The sequence below is a fragment of the Eretmochelys imbricata genome, chromosome 10 (assembly GCF_965152235.1).
Source record: "Eretmochelys imbricata isolate rEreImb1 chromosome 10, rEreImb1.hap1, whole genome shotgun sequence".
NCBI lineage: Eukaryota > Metazoa > Chordata > Testudines > Cheloniidae > Eretmochelys > Eretmochelys imbricata.
This window is the reverse complement of record NC_135581.1, coordinates 18,692,626-18,716,530: the sequence shown is the minus strand read 5'-3', so window position 1 is coordinate 18,716,530 and position 23,905 is coordinate 18,692,626. Positions and strand designations below refer to the sequence as shown.

General features: G+C 39.6%; 1 protein-coding gene across 2 annotated transcripts in view; it reads left to right on the top strand.

The window, feature by feature from the left end:
• Window positions 1-23,905, top strand: part of XYLT1 (xylosyltransferase 1) — a 311,032-nt gene that overhangs the window by 260,246 nt on the left and 26,881 nt on the right. For both annotated transcript variants that reach the window (XM_077828347.1, XM_077828348.1), the window contains 3 exons: window positions 12,490-12,706; window positions 15,036-15,212; window positions 21,446-21,708. In XM_077828347.1, coding sequence (XP_077684473.1) covers window positions 12,490-12,706; window positions 15,036-15,212; window positions 21,446-21,708 — 657 coding nt within the window. The remainder of the gene's footprint in view (window positions 1-12,489; window positions 12,707-15,035; window positions 15,213-21,445; window positions 21,709-23,905) is intronic.

The following is a 23,905-nucleotide window of genomic DNA, read 5'->3' as shown; positions in this document are numbered from 1 at the left end:
ACTAAGTACTGTACATAAAGTGCAATTTACTGTGCCTGATGCCAAAATGTTTTTAACCACTTAGCTGCCAGAAGCCTGTACATTCTTAATAGTTCTGAGGTACGAAAGTATTTGTTCAATGGCTTACTTAGCTGAAATTTCACACTGCACACATTTCAGTACTGTATTATCCTGAAATACCTTGACGAGAAAGGTCTATTCATTGCCAGTTGGAAACATAGTCCAGTATTTGTGGACACAGTATATCAGCTGAAGTAGTAACACTCTTCTTGGTATGCAAAGCAAGTGCATTTACAATTTTTATACCTTACAGTTAACTTTCAGATACTCCCCATTGCTTCATAATCAGTGCTAGAGGTGACATAAAAACTGCTTGTACTTGGCAATTTGCCTTCTCCTAACTTTTTCATTTTACTCTGTTTAGAAGATGGTGATCAGAAGAGCCCAGTACTAAGGAAAACAAAATAGGCTGAAAGTGTGGGAAAAAATAAAGTAAGATCAGCTCAGATGGCCTCATAGGAAAATAGCCTGGGATTGTTTTTAGCAATGTGTTGAATGAATTTGGCTTGTGAGTACAGGAACAGTATCAGTCACCAGCCCAGATAGGTGATGTGATTTTAAGTCCTCCTAGAAAATATTTTGTTGTGCACAGAGAAGAAGGGAAAAGAAGAATTATTGGTTGAGTGAAAGCAAAAAGATTACATGAAATCTTTTGTGCCTACTACTTAACAACTAGCTGCTGATTTCATTTTTAATTGTATAAACAAATAATATTTTGTGTTTCCATAGTGTCTTTTCACTCAGCAACCTGAAAGCACTGTATAAAATAACTGAGTCCAGCAAATATCATTATCCCCATTTTACCCACAGGTAAACCAAGAGCTTGGTGCATGGTGAGTTTGTGTGTGACAAGCTAGAGTGTGAATCTACATCAAAGAGCATAGTAGAACTTCTAGTGCACTATAGCCATAAGTGCCGACTCTGTGGTGCACCCACGGGAAAAAAACAGTAGGTGTACCACTGGGCAGCTCCATGGATCAGTGCCTTCCCCCACCCCCAGTACCTCCCGCCGCACCTCCCACCCACCAAAGGCCCCACCAATCAGCTCTTCCCCCTCCCTCCCAGCGCCTCCCACCCGCTGATCCACGGCATGCAGGAGGAGGGGGAAGAGCGGGGGCAGGAAGAGGCGGGGCAGGGGTGAGGGTTTGGAGGAACGGGTGGAGTGGGCGTGGGGCCTGGGGCAGAGTGGAGGTTGAGCACCCCCCAGCAATTAGGTAAGTCGGTGCCTATGAAAAAAGCAGGGACAAACACAGCAAGTTAGTTCGTGGTGAGCTGATGCTATGGATTCAGACCCTGGCTTGCCGTGTACTAAATCACCGTGTAGACAAGCCCTACATCATAGGAAGGTTAATAGCCTGATTTTGGAGCTCTGGGTGCTCAACGCCTCTGAAAATCAGTGAAGAAGTGACTTGCCCAGAGTCTCACATTGAGTCATTTGGAGAGCTGTGAATGTCGCCCACATGTCCTCATTCCCTTTCCTCTGTTCCAGTCATTTGCTGTGCAGATACCAAGATGATGAGCACAATATAAATACCTAGATAAACATGAAAAATAGTCTGGCGCTGGGTGGATGTATGAATACTGTCTACACAACACTTTTTTCTTCAAATTTTCTATCAGAGCGACCACCAGTTGTGCTCCATCAGTGAAGCTAGTGTAGACGGGGCTGTCTATGTTGCATAGCTAGATGACACGGTGCCTAAAACTGCCCTCTCTGTAATCTAACGCTCCCAACTTGGCTACTGCTCGTGGCGCTGCACTGCTGAGAAAGGTTGTAGGGTGGGGGAGAACACTAATATAGAGAAGGCCATGTAGTGGCGATTAGGTACATAACAACCATTCGTATTTGGTGTTATTTGACCTGTCTCTGTGGTAAAGTCACAGTGCACTACATACGCTTCATTAATAGCTGATTTTGTCCTTTCAGTGTTGTTTATTTTGGGGGACAGAATGCTAAACATTCACATTGTGTGCTTGTTAAGATTGAGAGCGAGTTCTTACATTTTTATTCTTGTAACCTCTGCTGTTGTGTTTTTGAAAACATCTCATTAGTGAAGAATGGTGGAGAAAAGGCCACAAGACAAGAAAGACTTGGAATGTTCCTCTAAGGCCATGTATACAGAAGGGAATTTTAAGAATCCATGCTACTACTAGTCCAGCTGCATCGGTGCAAGCTCTGGTAGAAGCCATTGTACAAAAAAAGTTCTGGCAGTTCCCAGTGTTTAAAAACATGCCTCTGAGGATTCTTTTCTTTGAGTGAGGGAAGGCTCTGTTCCCTGACCTGCAACCCTAAAATGTTGAGGAGCTGTGAGAACTTCCAAGAACTTCTTGCCTTTGAAAGTTTAATTGCAAGAAAATGGAAAATAAGATCTTTCAAAAATAGTGCAAGCTAAATCATTAGAAAAGGTGGAGAAGGAGGAGACTTTAGAAGACTTTCTCCGAGCCAATATTTAAGGATGGGATGTGAGAGCAGAATTAGGGTTATATATATATATATATATATATATATATATAGGGTAAATTCTAAGTGTATAAAAGAGGCAGGAAAAAGAAAGTAAGACTTTTACTGTACAGTTGGACAAATTCAAATAAAACCGCACAGATCCCTTATAAGGAATGGACTAAAGGTGTGTCTTGGTGAACCCTCGATAACATTCATTACAGGGTATTCTAAGCTCTGTGGATATTTTATTACAGAAAAGATGTCATTAATTGAGATGGGTCATGTGGATCATATTATTTTCACGAGTAGGGAATATGTTTGGTACTTTGAAGAAACAAATCAAAAACTGTGCATTACCTTGCAGTTTTTGCCTTTAATTAATGAAAATGAGCTAAACCTTAGGTGTCCTGACTTTTGTAGCACTGGACCAAATGTCTGCCCAAAACCTGTTTGCTCAATAAACATGAAACCATTTGGCATGAACCATGGCATAAACCATGGCAAACGTGGTTAGAAAATACTCCCAAAAATCTGTTAGTTTTCTTTTCTTTTAATTATCAGTGCCAACCTGTTTAATTTGAAAAGTGCTTCATACTTGGATGCCATGCATTATTATGATTGATGTCAGGACATAATTAATATTTAATCTCTAATCATTAAAGCAGATTTCATTTTCTCTCGTGTTGTTTTAAACGTGCATATTTATCATTGTTTGATTTTTCCCTTTACTTAATCCAATTATAGCAGCTGTGTCAAAATGATAATTAACATCACAGTTGGTATTACCCTCTTTGTCAAGTTTGAGTAGAATGTTTTCAGGAGGAGGCTATCTTTGCTTTTTTATTTTGTTTGGTTCTAATTTTTCTTCAAACTTGTATTTAAAGTCTCATCAAAATTAGCAGGTAAAGCAAAATTAGGTTTTTCTAAATGTCTGTTAATTGCAGAAATAATTAATTTCCTGTCAGTGCACCCCCCACCCAAAAGAGGTGTCAAGGAGACATATTGATATTTTGAAAAAAACTTTCTCACTGGAAAAACTTTTAACTGTATCTCATTTAAAACATAAATCCATGAGCCTTTCACAAATTTTCCATAAATATTTTTATGTTTCTTAATTCCCTAACTCTGCCCTGGCAGCATCAAACAATATATATTGTTCCCTTACTTCTCTAAGATTCTATTTTTCTGAACTATTACCCAATCACTTTTCTCTTATACAATTTATCTAATTTATTATCCATTATTATCCATTTCTAATTTATTCCTTTGAGAAATCAGAGCTGTAGTATAATAACATTGGGTGGTGTGCAGGGCTGGATATTTCCAATAGGCACAGTAGGTGCGGGGGAAATCTGTGTGTGTTGGGCACTGGGCAGTTGTGGTGATGGAGCTGTGCCGTGGGGTGCCTAAAAGTAAAAGTGGCAGGATCCGTGTGGCAGTTTGGAGTGTTAAGCCGCGTTTACAGCACCCATTTGGCAGATTCTCTGTTTGTTAGGGCCCTGTGTAATCGATATACAGATTTTAAAGTGCTTTGGGGCTTTTTTTCACTCTTACAGAGTATCCCAGGAATTGGATCTCAAAGAGTATTTTCAACATGTTTCTCATGCATAAAACACTGGTTGTTCACCTACATGAAATGTTCTTCTGAGAAAAAATTCCCAGCACATGAAAAATCAATAGGAATTGCAGCAACAGGTGTTTATTGCTACATCCCTAGTTATCAGGCTCCTTTTGTGTATGCGTGATCAGTATTCTTAAAATTGAAGGGTGAAATCCTGGCCCCACTGAAAACAATGTCAAAGTTCCAATTGACTTCAGTGAAGCCACGACTTCATCCTAAAAGTTATTCATGGCATGGACTATGTAGATGGGGGTCTAGCACATTGAGGAAGCTACTGGAAAACAAATAATAAATAATAATAATTTTAAAAAGAGATTTTTTTTCCTGTGTTGGTATTTGTCTTCCAAGTGTTATCACAATTCACAATTCTACCAGTTTTTGTTTGTTCGCTTATTTTTAGTTTTGAGTTTGCATATGAAATATCCCCAATCTCACTGTCAAAAATTCATGGGAGAGATAAATTCTATACCAGCTATATAATTTTGTTTGATGTTTGTGCTATTGTCATTAAAGCACAAGGGACTGAGATGGCTAGGATTGTACTGTGTTTGTAATATCTCCTTCAGACCACAGGAATTAAAGCAAGATAAGAAATAATTTCATTTTGCCCTTGCAAGGACTGTCATCAAGATGTTTCAGTTTTAACACAGTGTAAAATGGGTTACATTTTGATGTTTTTTCCCCCATCTTTTTTTATCTGTACTCAGAGTTTTTTCATGTTCTTTTGAAACAGCAGGGTATTCTGAATTCTGTACTTTTTTCACACCCAGTTGCCTATCATACCAGGAGGAACTCTGCCTAATCTTGACAGACTAAGTAGGTGCTATTTCTTTTTGACACTGTTCCCCTCTCTACCTTGTACTCCATTTATTGTGAAATAATGGGGGGGGGGGGTTAAGTCTAAAGGCTTTCAATACTACAAAAAAGCATCTTGGGGAGTGTATTGCAAGATTGTGTATATGAAAGCAGGTGTGATTCTTCGAGTATATGTCCCTATGGGTGCTCCACCATAGAATATGCGCGCACCTGTGCACTCTTGACTGAAGACTGTAAAACAGAGTCCGTGGGCCTGGGCCTGCTCAGAGCAGCTCCTCAGGCTACTGTACAAGAACATATAGAGAGTTACGGACCTGCCGCCACTCAGTTCCTTCTCAGTTGCCAGCAGCTTGAGATGGAGCACTTGGTGTCAACTGTTCTACAGCTTACTACCGATTCTCACTTACTGTGAATTTTTCTTTTTCAGAGTTTGTCAATGAGCTCAGTCAGATTACACCTGGCAGCTCTCATGGCCTTCCGCTCACTCACTGAGGGCTTCTCAGTTTTTGTCCATCTACCATGACCCGATTCATCAAGGGTTTACATAATGTTTCCCCCTGTACAGAACCCTGCTCCTGCATGCAACCTTAATTTCATTCTCAGTGCCTTAAAGAAACCTCCATTGAAGCAGTGGCTTAACTGTTCTCTCCTCCATCTCTCCCTCAGGACCTCATTCTTTATAAAGCTATCACTTCAGCTAGATAAATGGCAGAATTCGGTGTGCTCTTGGCAGACTCATTGTTCACTACCTTCTACAGGGATATGGTCACATTATGTCCCCAGCGTCATTTCCTGTCTAAGGTTTTTTCAGAATACCACATTAATCAGAAAATCCATCCATCAATGTTCTGTCCAGTGCTTCATGCCTCCAGAGAGGAATCTAGCCGACACACACCTACATGTCCGAAGGGCTCTTGACCTCTATTTAAACAGATCCACGGCCTTCAGTATCTCTCCCAAACTCTTCGTATCCTTTGCTGAAAGGGTGAAAGGCAGCCCATTTCCATGCAAAGACTGTCACAGTGGGTCTTGGGTTTCATCTTAAAATGCTATGAGACTGCAAAAATATAGCCTCCTCATACAGTAACAGCATGCACCACTAGGGCTTAGTCCACATCTATAGCCTTTCCAAAAGATGTTCCTATAGCAGTAATCTGCAGGCCTGCAACTTGGTTTTCTATCTGTACGTTTGCAAAGCATTACACTATCTCACCTGCTTTCAGAGCTGACACGACATTTGGTGACTTAGTCCTCCAATCTGCCTCCTCTGTACCTACCTCCACATTGAGTTAGTGCTTGGGAGTCTCCTATCCAGGAGCATCCATAGGGATGTAAAACCAAAGAAGGAGAGGTTACTTACCTATACAGTAACTTGAGTTCTTCCAGTTTTGCCCCTACGAGTGCTCCACCTCCCTCCCTCCTATCCATCTGCTGCAGAGTCTCTGGCTTTGCAGCTAATCAGGAACTGAGTGGTGGCAGGTCCATGCCTCCCTATGTGCCCTTGTCTGGGAGCACGGAGAGCTGCTCTGGGCAGGCATGGGCCTGCAGACACTGCTTTACAGTCTCCGTTTGGGAGTGCACAGGCATGCGCCCGTCTTGTGTGGAGCACCCGTAGGGACAAAACATCTCAAAGAACCCAAGGTACTATACAAGGAAATAACTCCTCCTTTTATTTGACATCATTTGGCACAAAGAGGAAACTAAAATTGAATGAGTTATTGGCAATTTCAGATTTTCAAAATACATATAATCCATGTTAGAGCTGCACTATTTGTAGGAAACAATGGATGAAATCGCAGCCCCATTGAAGACCATGGGAGTGTTGCCATTGACTTCAAGAGAGCCAGCTTTTCACTTGGTATTCAGTGTGTGTAGCCTCTCTTTCTGCACATATTTAGATTTTTATACACTTGCATATTGTACTAGATTACTCAATGAGTGGTTTATTCAGATATATTTCAACCTAGAGATTTCTCGCAAACTCTTTGCTGTACTAGTTGCGTGAGTATTTGCAATTTGCTATGTGTGCTCTGCAATTGGTGAGCTACACAACAAGGTATTATTTTTGCTTCCTCACTGGACAATTCCCACCAAGAGTTTTCAAGATGGCTGCATAAATATTTCTGGCGGACAGACTCATGCGCATACCTGTTCATACAAATATTTGCCACACTTTCTCACCAAAATTAGTTGGCATCTGCAGGTGTTTGTCAAAAGTAAATAGCGGGCTGTGGATATAGTCAAAGCAGATATGTGGTTTTGTTCAAACAGATGTTCACAAATACTTTTTTGTGGTATTATCTTAGCTCCTAGCACTACAGGTTTGACACTGGCTTTTTGCTTGTGATGAGTTGTTTCTCCAATGCATCTTTAAATTTTTGTTCACAGTGTTCAGTGTCATATAGTAAATAATGGTAACAAGGGGTCAGTAGGTGTGCAACACATCTGAATAACTGTGAAGTCTCAGCAGCAAGCCTTTTAGGCAAGAAGCCAGAAACAGGAAATATTTTCGAAAAGGAAACTGGCTCTCATCTTAAAAAACATACCTCTCTGAGCCAAGGACCTTTTTGTGATAAAACCTACTGGTCAAGTTTTAATATCTGACAACTTCCTACGTCAGCAGAAAAGCTTTGTTCATAGACTTTGAAAATATGTAAAATAGGAACCTTCTTTATTTAATATATTGCAAAAACTGTCAGGAATATGCATCTTTCTGCTGTAGAGATAGGAATAAAAATAATTGAGAATAAAATATAAACTTTTTGTGAATTACAAAATCAGTCAAACACTGGCCTTGACTTTCAGTTGAATATCTTCATATATAAAATAATACATGGAAAGCGTGTTATAATAATCATGAACAATTGTTCACATGACAATGAAGTTTTGGTCAACAGATAACACTTTAAAAGAGCTATTTAAAAATTGAGTTAAAAGTGCTTTCAAGTACTACATCTGTTTGTGAGTCCCTTGGCCATTTTTGTGTCTTTTCAATCACATTTTTCTATTTTAAAAATTGTTTTTCTCTCCCTATGATGAGTCACACAAACAAGGGAAAGTAACTGCCTAGTATGGAAGAACAGTGAAACTTTCTCTTCACAAAGTGCTGTCAAATGCACAAAGTAAAAAGACTGGGAAAAATAGGGGGAAATAATTTTCTTCTCTAATTTCTTTCAGGTATAGGTGTCACTTGCAACAATATTACACTTCAGACAAAACTATGATTTTTAAATTGACTGTGTTTCTTTAAAGTCCAAATATACATTTAATAGAGCAGTTCCTTGTGTTAAATAATGTTTAATATCAGTAAATGTAATATAAAACAACTGAATAGGAATTAGTGTGAGTAGTTCACTTTAATAAATATATTTAAAGCGGATTCTTTTTAGTTGTGGTTGATGGTGTATGTTCAATGTAGAATATCTGTCTTTATAAATGTAAATTTAGCAGGGCAAATGTAGCCTTGGTGTAAATAGGTCAAACTCTGAAATCAATGTGTTTTTTCAGTGCACTCTGACACGAGGGCAGAAGTTGGCCCAGCATGTATTTGAGAACTATAACTTTGGGTTATTATATTTGGGGATGAGTTAGTATCTGTTCCAAAACCTACTGAAGTCTGTCAGTCTTCCCTTTGGGTCAGACCCCTAATGAGGTTTGGATCAATGCAAGTGGTTTTGCTTGTCTTAGTAGCTGACAGAAAGGTTTTCTCTTATCATATGAGCATTAATAGACGTATTACATTTGATTTCAGAAGAGCAACAGGAGCTGGAGGCAGGAGGGAAGCATGAAAAAGTACCAGAGAGAAAAGAGATTTGCAGTGAGCTTTAGGGTTTTTATTTTATAATTCCATAAGCCTATCTGAAATGAATTTGTAAATATTTTCAAATGTTGCAAAGTGAGAGCAGGGTCTTGAGACATATGTTGTACCCCTGAGCTGTCAAGACCAGGGGTTCTCAAACTGAGGGTCGTGACACCTCAGGGGGTCACAAAGTTATTAAATGGGGGGGTCGCGAGCTGTCAGCCTCTACCCCCAGGAGGAATGGGGTGCGTATCTTCATCTGATATTGTTCCCAATTCCATCAAGGTTCCAACCCTTATACTCCACCAGCCCTGAAACATGCTTGAAGAAAGTGGTTTGTTATCTACTCTGACAACTATACATCATCGCCGTTGCAAGTTAATTTGTGATTACCTGAGCTCTGGAGACCTTTGTGTGTAGGGGTCTTGGCACCCTTACTTCCAGTTCAAAATGCTGGAAAGCCGCTGAAGTTGTCCACTTTGGCTAATGTTAGAGAAATCTTGGTGCTAAATCCATTTTTTCTTTAATCTGGGAATTATCATGTAGCTCTCCTATTGTGTAAAACCCCAAGAAGGACAAAGGAGATGGGAAATATACTATTGTCTGTACATTAACCACTCTCCTTCTGAAGTTTAGCATGGGATGAGGTTGGTGCAGTATTACAATTTGTAGGAGCTTAACCAAACAAGACTAAAGAAATAGACATTTAAATTTAAAGACTAAGAGTGACATCTTGGCCTCTTTGAAATAAGTGGTACAGCTCCCATTGAATTCAGTGGAGTCAGAATTCCATCCTTATATATACATGTATTTGCATGACTTGTTCTCTGCACATAGTTTGTTTGAATGCTGGCTACGTCTCCTTGTGGGCAAGTTTAAGTGTCCTGTGATTTTGTCCGATCTGAAAATCATTGCAGCACAGGCAAACTGAGAGGATTTGCCATGGAAGCTTGTTAGCAGATTGTTGTTGCACCCATAAGTTATAATGTCAAGTATGTCAAGTAAAAAAATAGGGAGTATAAATGTATATACACCAAACAGGCAATCATCCTGCTGAAAATTATTTTCTTCTTTTGTCTTAATATTGTATCTCATGCTATTTTGAAGCTGTTATATTATTTTAGGTAAAGTTTACACACACAGACAGCAGTTAGCAAAGGAATTGTCCTACTAGGTAATCCAGGCCACTCCCCCTGCCAGCGTAGTTCCCCGATAGAGTAGTATCAGTCAAATACTACAATCAGTTTGCTTCTGATAGTCTTGTTCTGTAGGATTTTAGGATTGGGGTTTACCAGGCAAATATTGCATGCTCCCAACAATTTTATAATTCTCTGTATATGCTGTCACAGAGAGAGAGAGAGAGTTGATTATTTGGGAAAACATTGTGTTATAAATAAAGCTGTAAGGCCAGATTCACTGAGACATTCCAGCCATTAAACTGGACATATTCTTTCAGAGCCAGCTTTAGCCGGGTTTTGCTTCTGGGCAGAGAGCAGACCCATCTAATATTAATGTAATTTTAGTGCTTTCAATTCTATTTATTTATTATCTGTTTATTTTGAGGGTAGTGTGGAGGGGTGCTGTTCACAACTAAGGAAGCTTCTTTTTAGTAACAATAGGACAAAATTCAGGAAGTTCATGCAGATAGCAATTGAGAGAAACTAATAGGAAAGGACTCTACTTCCCTCTTAAATATGATCAATAACATCCCACTATTTGGTTAAAATAGTTAATCTGAATGGTCATTTCCAGCTGCTTCTTTTTGAGAAAAGTAAATAAATGACCAAACTTTCAGACACGTTAATATTTGATTTGCAGATAACTGCATAAATATTGAATTTGAAGATTACTTTCCAGAGGACTGCATTAAAATTGCAAGACTTTTTCCATTATCCCTCATAATGGAACATGAAATTAGAAACTTGTTAATGGAAAGAAAAAATTCTCAACTCTTGTCTGAAAGTTCACGTAAATTTCACTTTACGTTAACAGTGTAGCTTTTCTTTTCTAAGTTCCAGGACTGGAAAGGTAGATATTAGACTCCAAAATTAGTGGGATTTAGACTCCTTTTACCAAGCATTTTGTCATTAGATACAAGAAACAATCAAGTTATAATTCTGTCTTGGTTTCTTCATTAATTCTAGAAGGAAGCCCTAATCAAGGAGTTAGCTTGCTAATGGGCAAAATATCAAGGTTCTAGGAGATCTGGTAGTTCACAAAGATTTTTGTTTTGACTGTTGATTCTTTTTTTCCTTGGGGTTGTGTATCTGTGAGGGGGACGGGGTGCAGAAATGTTTTCTTTGTGTCTTAATGAAAAAAACCAGAGAAAAAATTTTACTCATAAAAAATACTAGTAGAGTCACTTCTGTGCAGCATCACAACAGTCAGCTCTTTCAGCGCACCTCACTCCTGACCTGAAATAGCATTTTGTTCCACGTCTTGGTCTTTCTTGGTTTCCAAAATGTAGTGAACTGGCTTTCCCGTGTAACAATTGGGACTGCCATCAGACAGCACCACACAAATGCTGGCTTCCTTTACCATTTTTTTTTTCTGTTTCTGAATACGGTCGCAAATGTTCTATCTTTTAAATGTTTCTTTGTAAAAAGTAATAGATAATTACAGTGTTCTACAAAACCAAGGGTTTGGGGGTTTTTTGACAAATAAAACACAGGTCTTTTGCTACTGGCAACACAACTCAAGTTCGCCTGCAGCTCCTAAATCCAATGGGTTTTATGGTCTCTGACTAATACCTGATGGACATTTGTTGAGTATAGATGAGCCAGATGGCGAATATTTGTTACTTCTCAAAATACACAGGCAGTCTTCAGAACTGAAAGTAGAGATCTGCATTATCACTAGAAGGCAATATCCTTCCTGACATTACATTACTGGATCAGCTAATTTATGTTTCTCATTATTCTGCTTTCTAGATGGTATCACTTTCTGGGAAGTAACTCTGAAAATGGTAAAACAAATAGAAACCTACATCAGGCAGTCACAAAGCCACCTGTGAGCGTGCAACCCATCCTGCTTTCAAACATACCTTGATTTTCCAAGTCTATTTCTCTTGCTGTATTGGACTCAAATAATCAGTGTCCATAACATTTCAATTCTGTCATTGCTTCTTTTGTCTGTGGGTCAGCAACAAACGAAAAAGATGCCCAGTGTTATTTACTCTAGACTTGAAAGTGAGGGTGGGAAACATACTTGTTCTATAACAAAAAGTAATAAAATTTTACTGCTGATTTTATGTGCCTTTGATAGAAATGTACGTGGAACAATAATTCAGCAAGAAAATAATTTCCATTTTCTGAAAAGTTATTAGTTATCTTTCAAAAGCAATTATTTGACTTCTTTAAAAGCAGAAATCAATTAAATCTTAAATATAAATACCGAGATTTTCTCAGTGATTTTTTTATATTGCAGTTCTGTTTGTAACGGGTTAATGAATGCTATAAACATATTACAGACATGCGGCCCATGTGTAGTGGATATTTATAAGGACATCAGCAGAAAGCGTATAGGTGTTTATAAGCAATTGATTGACCTTTGGACTCTAACAATGTATAACAACTGATTCATTATTTATTAAAGTATTTATTAATCTTTTATAAATAATTCATAAATGGAACACTCATATAAACCATAACCATTTATTTCATTTGTCTATAGTAGCTTCTTTATTTTGAGTGCTAGTGATGTTAAGAAAACACCAATTAACTTTTCATGGCTCCCTTTTCTTTTTCCTAGGTTTATTAGAAAACAAGGTCTGGACAGGCTTTTCCTAGAATGTGATACACACATGTGGCGCCTTGGAGACCGGAAAATCCCAGAAGGAATAACTCTGGATGGAGGGTCAGACTGGTTCCTATTGAACAGGAACTTTGTGGAGTATGTCATCTTTTCCAGTGATGATCTGGTGACAAAGATGAAGAGGTTCTATTCGTATACTTTGCTTCCTGCTGAGGTGTGTGGATTTACAGAAGCCTCACTCTTCAAAACTGTCTCTAGGCCTGATGCAAAGATCACTGAAGTCATTGGGATTCTCTGTGTTGATTTCAGTGGGCTTTGGATTGGGCCCCATGTATGCTTAACGGAAAGTAATTTTACGATGATTAAGCCTTTTAATATTTCAACTACTTTTTTTTCTTTGGTTGGGTATTTACATTTTGAACCAGTTAAACTATTACAGAATAACCAAAACTTCAAGTTTCCTTTCCTTACAAATGTCCTTCTATAAAGACTTATAAAAACTAATAGGGATGGAGACCCATATCGGTAAGTAGCTTTCCTCATTGCATCCATCCCTTTTATTTAAAAAAAATAATAAGTACGTTAAAATGAAAGGTCTGCAAACAAAGATTTATTGTTCAATTCAAAACTCAGCTGGAAGGCACAGTCACCAATAATCTAGATCACTCAGAAATCACTCCAGCTCTAAGTGATGCAGAAGGGAGTGCAGACTAGAATTTGTTTCAGTCTAACATGTAGCAGTTTGTCAGGAAGGGTGTGCGTTATCTTCAAATAGTGTACACAGTCTGACATTTTCACAGGTTGTTCTTTCACCAGAAAGAATAATTGATTTCCTTCATAGATTATCAATATTTAGGACCGATTCACAGAATTTCTGGGGAGTTTTTGCACTGATCCCTCTTGTATCTCTAAATGTATTTGAGAGCATCACCTCCATAATCATTCAGCTGTGGGATCTCCCAGGATGGATGAAATAAACAAACAAAAGTAGATGTTCCATTCTGAATGTGATCCAAAAGTGTGATTTAGATGTAAAGATGATTCATTGCTCCCATGGGTTGTCAGACTCTTTCTCCAAGGTATTAACGCGCTGTATGTGTTCCTGAGTATCTGTGAGGAAGGCTAACTTAATGACTGTCTTTTAATGATATCAGCCTTTCTCGGTAGTGGCACCTGAGTCTTTGGTGGATTGATGAGACCAATCTTGCAAATAGAGACCTTTTGTCATTCAGTTGAGCACAGTGGTTCTCATAATTTGATGGGGTTTATTATTTCACACACGTTAAATAATCTCCCTTTAATCCTATTTCTTCTAAAATTCACTTCTTCTCTCAACTCTGATAACCTTTTCATCCATTATCTTGCAGAGAATTTCTGTATCATTATGAAAGGACACAGGGCAATGAGAAATTGGGTAGTAGGGTTTTTTTTTTCCTCGCTTGACTGGGAATGTATGCCTTTATGGGTTTAACCAGACAATTCAAGCGTAAAATCCATATTCACTGGGCTGTCATTTAACATTAAAAAAGGGTAGGGGGATTATTTGGGGGTCAGCCATGCTAATGCTATGCCATTTATTTATAGATCATGCTATAGCAGTTTTTAAAGACAAGACACTGCTCCTAAAAATCATCTTTCGCAGAGCTAAATTTGATCATGTTGCACTGCTGCCCTCCACAAGGTTTTCTTATGCTAGGTCCATAAGTAACTTCTAAAAATCATTCTGCCTTTCCTGACCTGTTAACCTGCTACATCGGTCCCCATTACACAGGATTTATGTAATAGCTTAAATTATGATGAGATAATTAGGAGAACCCAATAGGAATTCCTTGCTGCCTTGAGTCAGCAAATAAAGACTTACAGTTTCAGAAGTAATTGCAGGAGACAGAATGTCTTTCTGGTAGCTGGGGTTAGTGTTATTTTTCTGTATGAGGTCACTCAGCTAGCAGCACATTACAAGTAATCCTTGGTCTCTGAGGTAGACAGACGAACAGAAGAATTGATTATGAGGCTGTTTATTTTTCCATCAGTAACGATGGTGGAAGAGACAGGCTGAGAGTTGTTATAGAAAACGCTTTGAAATTTATCATCAACGTGTCTCCAAGGAAAACAGTTCTGAGCGTAGTAGACCACAGAGTAACTTCGAAGACAAAATAATGGGGATCCCTTGGAGCAGGAATTTCTCGGACAGCTGAAATAAATACAGCACAGTAATGAGAATGGTGCCTTTCAGTCTCAGGATCACAAAGCCAGTTATTCCAGAGGTCTAAAGAGCTAGAATGCCTGCGGCCAATCAGCCTTTTGTAGCATGGCTTTGCCCCAGACTTTATTATTGTTTGGCTGTGTCCGCACTGTGCTATGCTCTCTATCCTATAGAGAAGGGACCAAGGCAAAGCTACAAGGGAAGGTAACTCTCTTACTTCTAGATAGGATAGTCCAGGTCGGTCAAGGTTCAGGACTGTAGGCTGGTTTTCTGAGCTGAAAGTGAAGATGAAAACCGAAGTCTGAGGAGCTGAATGTACTGAACTGTTATTTTCTTGCAGTCCTTTTTCCATACTGTCCTGGAAAATAGCCCTCACTGTGACTCCATGGTGGACAACAATTTGCGCATCACTAACTGGAACCGTAAACTGGGCTGCAAATGTCAGTACAAGCACATTGTTGATTGGTGTGGCTGTTCGCCTAATGATTTCAAACCAGCAGACTTCCACAGATTTCAGGTGAGTCAAGTCTCTGTTTGCCATGTGTCAGGGGGGCTGGTTTTTCACCTCTCTATCTCTTTGATGTTGGGAAGCAGTCTAATTTCATAACTATGGATTCAGGTAATGACGTAAGAATCTGTTTTCACTTTTTAAAAAGGAAGATTCTGACCCTCATGTTTGAAGGGGAAAAGCTTGAAAATGTGACCCGAGTGAACCCTGAAGGCTCAAAAGGCAAATTAAAGGACTCCAACATTTGTAATTATAATTTTTAAAGTCATGATTTGCAAGGCAATCTTATGGTTTTTGGGGTCTGACTTAATGGTTTTTGACACTTGGAGTTGGCAAAACTGCAGTATAGGAACCTTAAGACATTTGATTTCCCCCTTATGCTACACTATCTAGGGACGTGTACGAGAGCAACATTGGATGGGCAGTGGGTGGGATTGGGCTCTGGACTGTAATAGGCCTGAGTGCTTGGTACTAACAATAAATTACGGTGTGTTGCATAAAGCAAGGTGTTACAGTTTGTATCTTTTCAAGCATTTCCCAATGCAAGGGGGCAGTGAACCACACATGAGAGAAGCTGCTCTTGGACTACGGACCAAGTTACTGGATCTGCAGTTCCATTGCCCAATCCCTGCAAGTTTCCCTGCGCAAAGCCTGTTTACTCAGGCTTTGTGTGGGGCAGGTTGCAATACCTCATGAAGCATAAATGACAGCCAGTCCAAACCAGAGACCTTATTTCTGTTGAAATATACTATATACCAAGCGTGGCTAATGTCAGTGACAGAGGCACTCTCAAAAATGCTAAACAAGACATTTACCCTAAAAGAGCTTCTCTGACACACCCAGGCATCCCAAACTCTGATCCAGTAAAGAGTCCAGCGAAGAATGAGTAAAAAGCCTTTATAAACTAGAGAGAATCAGCAGCGTCTGACCCATCTCCAAGCTACGAAAACAAGCGTTAGCCACATTTCAGGGAATAATCAGGCAAACTGTGCAGTAAAAGCTCAGAAATCACAAGTTGAAATAAGCGGAAAAGGTGACTTCTGACATATACCTGATGAGAAAGTCCCTGAAATACACACATTTCACCAAAAATATGACTCAATTTCCAAAGGAATATAAAGTGTGCTACAGAGGGAGGGAATATCAGAGGGGCGAGCACATGATCTGAACAGTCATAGAGTGAAAAATAATTCCTTATAATAAGATCTGTAGCACCTTTGAACTCTACCACTCCCCAAAGCTGGCACACAAAACCTGAACAAGATAAAATAAAGCCAGTTTAAAAGCTAACTAAGTAAAATTAAGAAGTGTATAACTACTAATACATCCAAGATTCTGTATAGTACAAAGCAGGAAATTTAAAAGGGACTGATCAAAAAGTAAGAGCCTCTGCCATAGATGGCACCTTTCCCAGAACCCTGTTAACATTTTGAAACAGCAAATCTATACATATAAACTATACAGCTAAATGATTGTTTTTCAGCCCTTTGATAGCCAATCTCCCTGTCCTTCTCAAAGCCCTACCAGGAATTGTGAAATGTATAACCTAAGAGAAGCTATGTTCAGCTGATACTGTTTAAAATTCTGTTCCTGCTCCTCTTCTGGGCTTCTGCACTTCTGCATCTGCATATTCTTTGCTCGCCACTTGACCTCTTATAAATTGTTCTAGTGCTGCAGGGGCTCCAGGTCTCATGCTGACTGCTCATCATGAAAAGTTTGCTCCATCTCCCCAGCACATGGTGAGTCATCACATGAATTGAAAGAGAGATGGAACTGGCTCTCAGTATGGGAACTGGTGCGAGAGAAGGGAAATTTCAGCTTCTGTCCCCTGTGCTCTTCACAACTGCTTTGTACAGATTGACTGTACTGCATTGTGCTTAATTGATCTCCATATAAGTTAACATGGCAAAATCACTCCTCACCCATCCCTCTCTAACTTTTATCTGTATCTAGTGACCTAATTATATATAATGGGCCATGTTCTGTTTTCACTCACAGCAGTTTTATACCTGGGGAGCATCCACTGATTTGGATGAAATTAATCCTGATTTACAGAAGTGTCAGTGAAGTGGATAATCAGGCTATATATATGTGTGTGTCCATTCATATATATATAAACTAGCTTGATTTGCCACACAAGAAATATGTTTGTAAAGCTCCTCAAAGAGTTCATTATCTGGGTTGATTCACTGAAGAAAAAAATTAAAGGCACATGTTTAAAGAAGGAAGAAACGCAGAAAAGGGAAACAGACTCCCAACAGCTCATTGTCTTATGTTCTCCCACGGAGGTTCCCTTTACACCCTCTCTGGCTGGGTGTGGCACCCTTACTGCATTTTGTGACGGATACGATTGATTTTTCTAATGTTGTCCTTGTTTCCTGCCAATTGGGCAGACGTGGATAACAAGAACTTGGTGTTCTCCGCATCCAGGCCTTCTCGTTCCCTCACCACTGCAATCAAACAATAGGGTTCTCTGGCAGGGGAGAGAGGAGAGTTCTCCCACTCTGTGGGGAGTGGCTGTTTTTTTTTCAGGACTTTGCAACAGCCCATTCCAGGAAAGCCAGTGCAGCTGGGCAGCAGTCATACTCTCTAATAAAAAAAGAAACCCCTCAAATGAACACTTGCTAGTGCAGAAGCCATTGTCTTTGGAAATACAGAGGGTAGAGACTTCAGGAAAGGAATCAGTAAACATTGGTTATGTATCTTTGGTTCCTCTCATTTATTGACCAGGGAGGATGAATCATCCTGAAGGAAACCACTATTTATAATCTCTCTATAACACTCTATCTTCTTTGTGTTGATCTAGTGAGCTAGATTTGTACTGTTCTTCTCAGGAAGGGTGGCTTTAAGGCATTTATGGGCCTCCAGGATTCTGCCTGCTTTGGGGGCTTGTCAAGCACCTGCAGTAAGCTTGGTGAGTCCCAGGGGCTGCTCTAACTTACAGCAGCTTCCCCATGGACTGCTGGGCAACCCTCATTAGACAAAGGGCATAGTTCTTCTGCCAGTCCCCCTCCCACATCTTCCTTTTTATCCATCCATCACAGTCCTATGCTGGGGTGGGGGGCTGAGTATCCGAACCTTATTCGGTTGTGGAACATCATATAAAGGCCAGAACATGTTTCTGAATGCAACTAGTATTAACTATATCCTGTCACAGCACAAAACTCTTTCCCCATTTGTGGAAGAAGATAACAGCAATGGGATATAAATCTGTAGCTTCCAGACATCTCCTGCTCTCTTTTGCAAGCCCATCTCTCTCTCTCCACCCCTCCTCCTCCTCCCCCCCCCCCCGCCTTTTCCGCAGACCCGTCTCTTTCGTGTAGACTTTATCTTTGTGACCACTAATCACCATACCTCTTTGCCCCACTGACCTGCCCTGTATGGGCAGTACCAGCTTATTACTTCACATTCCAAAACGTTTAAACCCACTTGGGACATTTAATTAATTAGCTGAGGCAAGTGATGGAAAACCTGTGCTTTTCCCAGTACGGGTTATTTTGCTTGGGGGGGGGGGGGGTCCTACAGTGAACTATACCAGCAAAAGTGCAGTTTTGCTTGCATAAACGTTTGTCCACACTACTAGCCCTCTGCCAGTTACAGTACACTAGTATGGCTATACTGGCAAAAGGCTGCTTGTGTAGACCTGGCCTCACTCTGTCTTCTCCCTAATGAGATACAAAAGGACAGGATTAAACAGAATGAGAACCAAAAAAGCAAGAGCTATGTTGAGGAACATTGAACCTATAGTGTTATAAAGGAGTTGTAATTTTCCAAAGTAAATTCTTCCATCATCTTCTAAAATGATTTCAAGCTAACTGACTAGCCATCCATGCACAGTACTCTAAAATCCAAAGAGATCCTGGAAATAGCCTCTTCTGTTACAAAAAAGATTAAAGAGCAATCCATGATTTTTCCCTTAAACTTTCTGTTTTTCCTTTAATTTGATTAGCTTTCAGACACCATATATTAATAACAAGCATTGACTCTAACTTGCTTGCATTTTAATCCCCTAAACTGATTTAGCATATTCCTCTCAGTTAAATGTGATGAAATTCAGGAAGAGAAGATTGTTTATAATGACAATATGTTGAGAATAAAATATAGATGGAATGCTGTGAAGGCTGCAGTAATCCTGTTCATTTAGGGTTTCGTGCAATGGTAACATGTTCCCTAAACTTTCTGTGTATGCTCTACTAAACTTTAGTGTGATGCTGATAGAAAGCCTTTCAGTAAGTGCACTTGAAACATATTATCTTGGTCTGGAAACCATTATGGAGCTTTTTCTTTAGACTAATATCATACTGCATCCTTGCTGGTCATTGCCCGCTTATTTCTGATGGCAAAGAACCTTGTTCTGAAAGGGTGCAATCCTCTCCTGTAAAGAGGGTCAGCACAAAGCCTATGCACCACTTAAGACCCACTTAATTTTGGGGGCTTAAATGGAATTTAAAAGTGGCATATAGATATTATACTAGCTCTGTGCACAGGGGTGAGTTTGAACAAAAGAGAACTAAGGAATGGTTGTAAACAAAGAGTTTCTATATATTTGTATTACTGTGCATAATACTGGTCTTCCTGAGTGAAATAACTCCCCTGGTACCCTCAATGACAAGTGCAAAACTTCATGATACCAGTTATGTCTTGCAAACAACTGGTAGCGAATTGGTCTTTAGCATTGTCATTATAATAGCCAAATTCATCCTGGAAGTCAGTGGAGTTACACCAGGGATGAATCTGGCCCAATAAGTCCTACAATCCTGTTGAAAAAATTCCCACATACTGTGATAAGAAGGAATCACTCAAAAATGCAAAATCTTTGGACACAACAGCTTGTTTTTATAGGTCAAAGCAACAGTGAGCTTTTCATCGCCACTCTTCATTTCTCTATACCTGACTCATATCTGAGTACCTGTGAGAGAACAGTATACTTTGTCCGTATGGGTAAGGGTCACTAGCTTTGACCACCTTAGGATTTTTTTTTAATGTAGAACTCCCCAATTGAATCAAGATGACCCCTCTGATATCCTTTGCCCATCTTTGACAACTGATCTGATAGACGTTATTCTCAGCCTGAATTGTCTGTTGCTCTGAGACTGACCACTGTAAGACTGATTTAAGCAAAAGGAAATAGTCTCCTCTCCCATTTTTTTTTCTGCATTAGTATTATTATTTAAATGTTTGTATTGCAGTACTGTGTAAAGGCCCTAGCCATGATCAGACCGTGGTGCTAGGCATTGTACATATCTTTCGGGAAAGGGACAGTTATCTCATCAAGAGTTTATGGTCTAAGTAGACAAGATAGACAAAGAATGAGAGAAGAAACAAAGGCACACAGAGGTGATGTGACTTACCCAAGGTCACACAGCAGTTTAGCAGCTGAGATGCTATTCACCAGGTCACACTGCTCCTTTTCTGTACCCCACTAATACTGCTATACTTATTTGCCTGCATCTCACAGATGACATTTTGGTTCACTTAACAAAGTTACCTACCAGGTCCTAAGGGAATGATATATCCAATATGTTCACCTTTCTCTGAATAAAAGAAACACATTGTCTAGATCTTGGAGTTGACAAACCTATTTCTTATAATTATTGGTGGTAGATTTCTATTTCACTGTTTTCGCTCTCTAGAGTGTATTCACACTTTGTATCTATCTGCTATCTCCTATCTTAGAGGAAATAAATTTAAATAGTCTCTGCAAAGGGAAAGCCTAAACCCAAGTAAGCATCAGACTCTTGATTTTTAGGTCTTCCACACCACTACCCCTTTCCCCTGATAGACTTCAAATCCTTTTGTTATGCAATGGCCATAGTCTTGTTGTAATTCTTATCCTTCTCTCTTCCTGCTGTTTGTCATGCCCTGTCTTTATTTAGATTATGAGCTCTTCAGGACAGGAATCATGTGTTCTATAGATTCTTTAAAGTGTACTTCTGTGCTGTAAAACCAAATATTTAGAATAAAATTCTGTCTGGCCCTGGACAGGTAAACAGAAGGCTCAAGGATGGGGCAAGAAGTTTCTCCTTTTGTGCACTAGCATAGGGACCTTCTGCACTATAGTTGGAGGAAAGCACAGCTTTTTATATAATACTTACTCCATCTCCGGCATTACTGCTTAACTCGTCTGTGGCCATTGGTAAATGCTGCTTACATCCTTAACTCCAGCCTATTGCTTAGAACGAGAGGTTTGTACTGGAAACGGGAACTAACTTTAAGGTATTTTTTCTTTTGTATCAACACAGCAAACCGCCAGGCCAACGTTCTTTGCCCGCAAATTTGAAGCCGTGGTGAATCAAGAAATCATTGGTCAGTTGGACTATTATTTGTATGGTAACTACCCATCTGGCACGCCAGGCCTCAGGTCGTATTGGGAGAATATATATGATGAGCCCGATGGCATCCATAGCCTCAGTGATGTCATTCTGACCATGTATCACTCATTTTCCCGCTTGGGCCTAAGGAGAGCTGAGACGTCATTGCACACTGATGGAGACAACAGCTGCCGGTTAGTTTTAAACTTTTCTATTTTCCTGTGAAAGCAGGAGTCTTAGAGGTACAGGGCCTGATCCAAAGACCAGTGAGGATCCCCACTGACTTCAGTGAGCTTTGTATCAGATCTGAATATTGGGGTGTGATGTACAGTACAGAGTGGCTGTGCTGGATTAGAATGGAGTGAACAATTCACCCACGCAGGGCATTTCACCCATTTTGTTGTATAGGCTGACGTATGTACAGGGCTTGTCAGTTCTGGTTTTGATAAACTGTGCATATTTTCAAAGGTGTTTATACTTACTGTTATATATCAGTTGTCCAGGGTTGACATTATGTATATGATTTATTTGATAGACTTTTAAAGAGCACTTCTTAGGCCTAGTCAGTAGTGACAGGTTCCATTTGGGTAGTGGGTTTTATTTATTAATTTAGTGAGTATCTGTTTACATTCACAGCTCCTAGATTCTTAGTCTCATTTCAGTAGAGGTCATGCTGACATTTGTACTTGCCAGGAAGCAGAAGACAGAATTTCAGTCCCTCAAAAATGAGGGTTAATGATCTTTCCTGCTTGCCCCTTTATGAGCAGATTTTCATGTGTGGTGTTCACAAGAAGTAATTACACAAGTTAAGTTTTCTTGAACAGTTGCAGTAGCCTTGTGCTGAAAATGCAGCCAGTGATGTTTTCAAAGCAACAGGCAATTATTCCATTAATATGAATAAAGTAATAATTTTTTTAAAAAAATTAAAGATGTTAAAAACACACTTTTATTAAAGGTTTCCAGCTATAAATCAAGTGAAGAAAAATCCATTTTAAAAAATGCTTATAGTTAAACAGACTTACTTTCATTCATTTCAAAGCAAAGCTAAGTCTTGTGGTAGGTGTTTATTGCCTGCACTCACATGTTAAAGCTCTTTATTTTCAACCCAAGGATTTTGCATCTTTTAAAGTCTTCCCTTATATTGTATGGTTCCCTTTCTGTTCTAAAATGTAATTACTTATACATTGTTTATCGGGTCTCATGTACACTTCTAGTTTTTACCCTAACAGAAAATTCACTTAATCTAGCTCTGCAAGTGCTAAAGCCATTCCTTGCAGTTTGAGAAATGGAGTTGGTCTCTCATGTGTTCTTGAGTAGGAACCTAATTCTCTGTGGTGTTCTTAGTCAGTCACCAAAGTGCTGAGTACTGTCCCACTTGAGAAGCTCTGGCAATATGTGATCTAGATCAGTAGTTCTCAAAGCTGGTCTGCCGCTTGTTCAGGGAAAGCCCCTGGTGGGCCGGACCAGTTTGTTTACATGCCGCAGCTCCCGGCCAGTGGGGGCTGTGGGAAGGGCAGCCAGCATGTCCCTTGGCCCGCGCCGCTTCCCACAGCCCCCATTGGCCTGGAGCGGCGAACCTAGGCAGGTAAACAAACCGGTCCAGCCCACCAGGGGCTTTCCCTGAACAAGCGGCAGACCAGCTTTGAGAACCACTGATCTAGATGTCTATTACAGCCCTACCACTAAAGGCTCTTGCTACAAACCAATAAAAAGATCAACAACAACTAGATATAAATAATAACTCGTAGCATACGATCCCTGATTCGAAATAGAGGCAGATCTGGTGAATGCCAAAGTCACTTGGCTTGTAGCAATTTAACCAGGACAGGAGATGAGAGCTACATGTAACTGATAAAAAAAAATCATATTACAATTACTTTATGTTCTTATTCCTTTTGCCAACATTGTGATGATTATTTATATTAATAATCTTACTGCATTTATATCGAGCCTTTCATCTCAAAGGATCACAAAGTGCTTTTCAAGCTTAAACTGATAGACTGTATATGAGACAATACCTTCATCCACCATTGAAATGCAACCACCTCTGGGGTGAAATATAGCTGTTTAACCCTGCACAGCAAAACTATGAAACAGTTCAGGGCAGGAAGTGAGGACTGTCGTATCCAATTGAAACTGCACTTGGATACTTGGGCTAAACCTCTAGAAACATTCAAAGCAGGTTGTTAATATCTGATTATGTAGCAACAAGTACAGTTTAACGTACCATCCAATTTACATTTTATAGGAATGGCTAGCCCTTACTTTACAAAACACAACTCTTCCCTTTTTGGCGTCTCCTCCCCTGTGTGTCTGTGTTTTCTTTTCTTTCCTGCCTCTCTCTCTCTCTTTCTCTTTCATAAGTTTTGGGTTTCTTCGAGGTAATAGACT